Consider the following 7,131-nt stretch of genomic DNA (forward strand, 5'->3'; position numbering starts at 1 on the left):
TAAATAAGTACTGACAGAGAACAGTTAATAATGGAAAACATGCAGTGGTCAGTTTTACAATTTTCCAATTGAATAATTTTCATTTTTAATACCATGGTGTTCTGTGAGGTACAGGCGTCATTTAAAATTGCTTGAACTCAGGAACAAGTCCCCTTGCCTGAAAGGAGAGACTAAAACAATTTCTGCATAACATCTGTCCACATTTTCTTGGCATGTGATGTTCAATGTCTCAGCACATTCGGTCTATAAAGATCTTATTTCTTAAATTGACGTATTTGAGGTAACTGCGCTCATGCTCAGATAGACTGTCTGCGCATTCATTGGCAAAGTTACTTTGAGCTACGTAAAAAGCCATTTCAAATAAAATCATTTCGAGCAGGAGATTTGATTATATACAGATTTCACTTGTGTTTGAGTAGCCTACATTTGAAACTGATACAACAGTGTAAAATCATAAAACCATGCAAACAATGATGGTGGCCCCATCTTACCATCTGAGGCCATAGTGATGCAGGAAGAACTGAGTATACTTCACTACCTATCCATAGATAAACAAGGTGATATAATATGTATACATCTTTTGACCCAGGAAAGGGATTTTGGAGCTGCAGAGGTAGAAGGCAAGGTCTCATCCCCAGACCTTTTGCCAAGGAGGATCACGTCAAGGATCACTTCGGCTGCCTCTTCTACAAAGGCTGTGTGTGTGTGCGCGCATGTGTGTGTGTGATGACTGTGGGACAACACAGCGCAGCTGTCTAATAAAGATGTCAAATGAAACATTGGGGGTCTGGAGCCAAAGTTAGGTTAAACAGTCTTACATTGAATCTCTTTGTGGAACTATGTCTCACAGTACACCATAGACAACTTGTCTATAAAAAAAAAACAAGAAAGCTCATTTTAAAAGATGTGATATGGCACAGTTGGTCCACAAGGTAAAGAAAGCTTTTCAACTCTTAACAAATCTACTTTTTATATTAAAACCACTTTGAATAAGACTCATTCCGTAGCATTCTTTAAATTTGTAGACCATTTTTATGTTTTATTATCTGTCTAGTTTGCATGTAATGCACCACTAACAACAACAAAACAACCATCAAGCTTCATCTTTTACTTTATTAAAAACCAAACTATAACTGATTCTACAGAGAATTCGATAAAATTAAAATAACGTAAAACCTTATTCATTTTACAGTGGTGATTTTGCTGGCAATTCTCTTTGAGCGTCTGACTCCTTCAGTGGGAACCAGTCGTGCTGCACCCTTCATGCCTGTGGCAGCTTTTGGCGCTTGAACCTTGGGTTTGGTTGAACCTTGCAAAGCCTCTGGTGGTTTTGATCCCCCATCAGCCTTTCTGGTCTTCCTGAGCACTTTGGAGGTCTTAGCTGGACTGATGCTGAGTTGAACAATTTCCTGACTCTGTAAGTGTACAGTACTTTCCTCAAAGTGTACAGCATTTGACATGCTTTGAACATCTTGAACAGTGGTGACTTTGCTGGCAATTTTTTGGGAGCTTTTAAGTGTGACTGCTGTGGCCTTGCCTCGTCTGCCAGTGGCAGCTTTTTGTGCTTGATCCTTGGGTTTGGTTGAAGCTTGTGAACCCTCTGATAGGTTTTTCTTCTTTGACACCTTTGCAGCTTTTGGTGTGCTCCGTGTGCCTTGCAATGTAACCTGGGAATTTCCTTTTCCACCATCTTCAGTCAACTCTGGACCTTTGAATTTGCTACGTGTGTTTTTTACAGTCTGTGAAACCACCCCGGATGTCGACTGCTCCCCTCTCTTTTTATTATTCTTGGGTATTTTTGAAGTGCCCCCTTGTGTAGTAGAGGCATGTGCAATTTCCCCACTCTCATATTTGACAGTTTTGGGGCCTTTAAGGGAATCCACCTTGCTTTTATCACCTAGTGAACTTGCCTCTACAGCTTTATTTTTGGTCTGTCTTAACCCTTTGGGGGCTTTCACATGATTGGTGGAGATTTGCGACACTTCCTGTGAGTTTACGTTTGGTTCATTGCCAGTAGGCTTGGGGCCTTCAGAGGCCTTCTGTTTGACTTGAGTGACTTGGAGAACCTTTGATCTGGACTGTTCATCAACCTTCTTCTTAATCCTCTCCGGAACTTTCCTTTGGACAGGCGTAACTTGCAACGCCTCCTGCTTCACCACGTGCCCCTTTGCGTCTGGTTTTTCAGAGGCTTTGAGAATGTTCACTTCGGCTTTAAAAGTATGTGTAGTCTCCTGTGAAGTCATACAAATGTTTCTCGTATCCCCATTGGAGCAAAAGCGTGTATTAGAAGTTCTAAAACCGAGCCCTCTAGTATACGTAAACTTTGCCGCAAACTAACCAGCAAGCTATGCAGCTTCAGTGAGTATCTTAAAACCACAGAGCTAAAACTCACCTCTGTTTCTTCCAGTTGGGATTGCAGGATGGACAGTTCTTTCATAAGACAACTGATACGTGTCTAAATGGGAAGATAAAGGAGTAAAGGCGAAGGGATTTGCGGCAGTTAGGCACATGAAGTAAATTCAGTGAGGTCGGAATTTCGTAAATGTCACCTGTTTTTCGAATATTGTTTGCTCTAGGAGTTTTTCCAACTAAGTGAGGAATAGATCTTCAACACTGATGAGGCACCTTGTTTAGGTTGTCTTGCATTTCCACACTAGAGGCATAGGACAAGTCCCTGGCTTGAATCGCATTTTTCAGGAGCTTCCGTTTCTCCACCAGCTCCTCCTGTGACAAGAGAGCACCTTGCTTTGTTATGTCCTCATTTGACGTAGTATGATGCAAATCAAGCCATTCAAATATGGCCTACATAAACACTGATCAACAAAACCAAACACAAAAGGTTTTGAACTTCCACCCCAAGAAATTCACATTCAATTTGATGACGATCGGATTCTAAATAAGTACGGTAACAATCTGTATGATGCCAGTAGGTATTTTACCTGTAATTCTTTGACTTTTTTTTCCTCCTTCATTGTTTTGATGAAGTTCAGGTCTGCTGGGGTCCACTGGTAGCCAACCATGCCTCTTATCAACAAGTTTGGGTCCTCTCCTGATGTAAAACAGTGCAGGCTGAAAACGTTGTATTGCTGACAGAGGTTTAGGGATAGGATAGCATACCAATCTTTTAACATATTAAACCTTTAAAAAACATTGCCAATTTTTGAGGGTAGGCTATCCTATTATGGAATTAACAACATTTTTTCATTGGATAACTTTAACATCAGTAGATTTTTTTTGTTGATCAGTAAATCTGTTGCTGTACTTGCTACAGACAACACCCTCACTTGAATACTCAAAGCAAGACTCCATCTTGCCTTGTGGGTTCACGTTTAGGTGGTAGGCAGGAGACATCTCTGTGTTGGGTGGTGTTGTGTTCTAGGGAGGAGAAGGCATTGGACACGTTTAGCCCACTTTTGTCCAAGTGAACCTCGTCATAATTATTACATTAGGCTATTACATTTTACAACAGTTAATTTAAGTAAAGCTCCAAACTTGTTACTATAAGCTACCTCTTTGCGTGTTTCCAGCATTTCAAATGTGGAGTCTAATTGATGGTTTGGGTTCTGACCGGCCTTGAGATTAGGCCTGGATTGAATTACATCGTCAATTGGAGTGGAGTTTAACAACAAGGTCCTTTTCACCTCCGAAATTGGAGGAGTGCGTACCAGTTGTCGCCCTGATGGACATACGTTTGATTTCCTCAAGAATTCCACTGACGGAGAGATTCTCGATGTAATTTCTCTGTTGTTTGCGCCAACCGTGTACTGTGATAAATTCATAGCGGATTGCTGTAGGTTTGATTCAATAAAACGCCATCTACCTATAACATGAATCTATCGTCGACAATGATGAGTGACTATGCGTGCGTCTGATTGTATTCAATTTAACACCTGCTGTTGCTCTACGTGTAACGCAGCAGGTGCAACGCCAGTGACCAGTGCATTTTTGTAATTCAACCAAACTTATTGAACTGCATTAGTTTTTGTACTGTTTTTATGTAGATGTAAATTAATTTTATAGGCTATTGTACTTTCAGTTCATTGAGTCAACAAGGAGTGTTCCATTATCCAAGAGTTCGTGGGGTAACCTTACTTTTAGTAGCATATACACACCAGCAGGTGGAGCCAAACTATGATACTCATTTCTTTTTAGGATGTAGGGCCATTCTCCAAATGTAACGATATGATAACACCAAATACCTAGACTATAGTAAAGTCTCATGTACCGTGTTGACAGTTATTTTAATAGAGGTAGTCAGACTTGACATTTATGATTCAGCTGACGTAGGCCTAAGCGAACATGTTTTATTTTTAGTGCAATATTCAATTTAGGCTATAGTATTCAAGATAGATTATGTTGAAAGAACTCAAAAGGCTAATTTGATAGCCAAGCTAAACAGACAGCTATCTTTAAACCTCGTTTTGCAGGACTCGGCACATGCTAAGGAAGCTCCAGGAAGGCAAGACGATAGTGAATGCTGAGTCATAAATAATTCTGTTTTTACACTGTCAATGTCAATCACACTGAAGCGAGGGGTGGGAGAAGAAGTAGGGGAGGCCTGTCAGTGAAGAGGAGGGACAGGGGGGAAGGTGGGAGGGCATTGGCCTGTAAATCTGAGGTTTATGACTTTGCCTTGCAGTGAGCATTTAGTGGAGGAAGGTGTTTCATAAAAATTCTACATCGCACCCAACACTTTTGTCTTCAGCGGGAATAAGTGTTTCTTTTTATGACTCTACAATGTCGCAGAACTATAGACTTAGATTTACAGCAGACATAGACACATTTATACACAGACAAACAAATACACAATTACACACTGCCAAACTTTCCATTAGCACTGAAAATAGTACGTAAGTGCTAGGATTAGTCCCTAAGAGGTAATTTGCATCTGTTATTAGTCAATAACGGTCTACTCATCAGGCCAAGACAGGTGGTGTAAAGCCTGTAAAAGTACACAGATGAGGTGGTGGGTGGGATCTTCTTCACTCAGAGCAATGTAATGTTTAAGGAAGAAAAAGCAGTGAATTCTTCAAACTATGAGACATTCACTTTATCCAACAACCTCAACAAACACAAACCTGTGTTTGTGTGTGTGTGTGCATGGACACAGATCCTAGTGATTCATTCACTGTATAACACCACCATTTTATGGCAGTTTTTTTGTGACATCAGAAGCTAACATGGTGTTGATTGGAGGCGGTCACATGGGTTTTTAAGTGAGAGGACACACAATTGAAGTCCAGGAAAGGGCAAGTGAAGGTGGCAGCAGATCTGACGAGCGGCAAAGTGACATGAGCATCGGTGCCTTGACTCAAGACGCAGGCTTCAGTGTAAGCCTGTAAGGGGTGGTTGTGATGTGTAGAAGTGAGTTTAGGGGTTAAATGTAGCCTAACTCGTTTACATTTGTTTAACTCACTCATCAGAAGCACTGGACACCTGCACAATCTTATTGGTAGATTGTTGGAAGGGGAGCTGGGTCACTGTTATCCAGGGACAGACCAAACTAAAGAAAAAGTTACACACACACACACGTACATACAGATGTGCATGTGTGTGTGTGATATAGAGAGAGTGCTTCCTGCGTATTGAAAAGGCTGCACATTTAAAGTGTCTGGCAGCTAGCGTACAGCAAAAGGCACTTAGCGTACATCATTCTTGGAGGTCAAAGACATGACTCTCTACACACCAATCGCTAAGTGATGGTCCGAAATGAAGTATGGTAGAGAGAAGGTCATTCAGGCAGCGCTGTGGATTTTTCTTGATGAAAAAAGAGGAAACCTTGTTTTTCTGTCCCTGGGCAAGGTGGAAAGCTATACCCATGTTATCCTCTAGTTTTATCTTCTTATCTTAAAATAATAAAAATACAAAGAAAACACACACAGCCACATCCATCACTCTGCTAACTGCAGAGGATGTGAAATGGCATTGCAGTCTGCTGTAGGCCTAAATAAACCAGGAACCTAATACCCATCTCTCTCAAAATGGCTGACATAGCTGTACTGTAGCTGTCAATGAGGTCCATCAGTGCTGGCATCCGGCATTCAGCATCCTCCTGTGGCTAAGCCTTATTCATCAGGCCTCAGCTGAAGGGCAGCTATGAGCGAGTCATACCTGAGAGAGGCCAGGGAAGTCTGAGTTCTCGGTGACGTGAGATTCTTAAAGCAGCAAAAGAGACACCAAGACAAGTGCACTCTTTCACCTCTATCAATCTCACTCTGAAACCGACCATGTACGTATCCATGACAGCCTAATGTGTCTTCAAACAGAAGTGTGTGTGTGTGTGTGTGTGCGTTTGTACACGTACAGATTGTTCACAACTCTGTGGGGATGTAGCTTCAGACATGATTCATCACAAATCCTTTTTTTCTCCCCACAGTCTAATTAAACCAGGAGTACAGTACTGTACAAAGTGAAGTGGTGGAACTTCATGTTACCCTGAGAAAGACAACAGTTGCCTTTGACAGCCCACAAACACAAGCTGAACCCTGCTATGACAACGCAGGCCTTGTGGTAAATAGGAGGAGGAGGGGGGGTCTATAGCAGGGGTTGTACTGCTGACCCCAGAGCAGGAGTATGTGAAGCAAACCTCGCTGTGTTTTTCTGAGAAGATTTATGAGTGTATGTCAAGGAGAGGGTCCGGTGACAGCAGGGGACACTCATCCTGACGCAATGGAAGTCTCACACACATGCACAAAACACACACACACACACACACAGACAAACCCACATGTAGGCATGTGTCTGCAGGCGCAAATGCAAATACACATGTGGGTAGAGACACAGTTAACACATAGGATGCATTTCATTGGCGTAATGTACATGCTGTATAGCTCTCTCTCTCTCTCTCTCTCTCTCTCTCTCTCTCTCTCTCTCTCTCTCTCTCTCTCTCTCTCTCTCTCTCTCTTTCTCTCCTTTCCTACTGGGGAACAGTCCCCGACTCCCAAGGGCTGTGTCCACTGACAGCCATCTGGCTAAAGCTGTGTGTGTGTGTGTGTGTTTTTTTTGAGGCAGCAGGAGTGAGGTGTCAGGGGGAGGGGGTGGGTTATTTTTAGCAGAGAGTGGCTGATATCTTCATGCCAGGTCCTGTCCTATCCCTCCCTTCCTCCTTCCTTCACCCTCTCTGGTCATCTC

General features: G+C 42.3%; 1 protein-coding gene across 2 annotated transcripts; it reads right to left on the reverse strand.

Moving 5' to 3' along the window:
- Positions 1-1,074: 1,074 nt before the first annotated feature.
- On the reverse strand, positions 1,075-3,819 carry si:dkeyp-34c12.1 (uncharacterized protein LOC570187 homolog). 2 transcript variants are annotated; one of them, XM_067260778.1, is made up of 6 exons: positions 3,510-3,819; positions 3,315-3,375; positions 2,940-3,049; positions 2,626-2,724; positions 2,393-2,455; positions 1,075-2,231 (listed from the first exon to the last, which is right to left on the reverse strand). In XM_067260778.1, exons 1-6 carry the CDS (start codon positions 3,777-3,779, stop codon positions 1,182-1,184), a joined length of 1,653 nt encoding a protein of 550 aa, XP_067116879.1. In that variant the 5' UTR covers positions 3,780-3,819; the 3' UTR covers positions 1,075-1,181. The 2 variants fall into 2 exon arrangements, with proteins under 2 accessions (XP_067116879.1, XP_067116880.1); XM_067260779.1 differs by lacking the exons at positions 3,315-3,375; positions 3,510-3,819 and adding an exon at positions 3,285-3,307.
- Between the last annotated feature and the right edge of the window lie 3,312 nt (positions 3,820-7,131).

Source organism: Osmerus mordax, chromosome 22 (genome assembly GCF_038355195.1).
Source record: "Osmerus mordax isolate fOsmMor3 chromosome 22, fOsmMor3.pri, whole genome shotgun sequence".
In the NCBI taxonomy this organism is placed as follows: Eukaryota; Metazoa; Chordata; class Actinopteri; order Osmeriformes; family Osmeridae; genus Osmerus; species Osmerus mordax.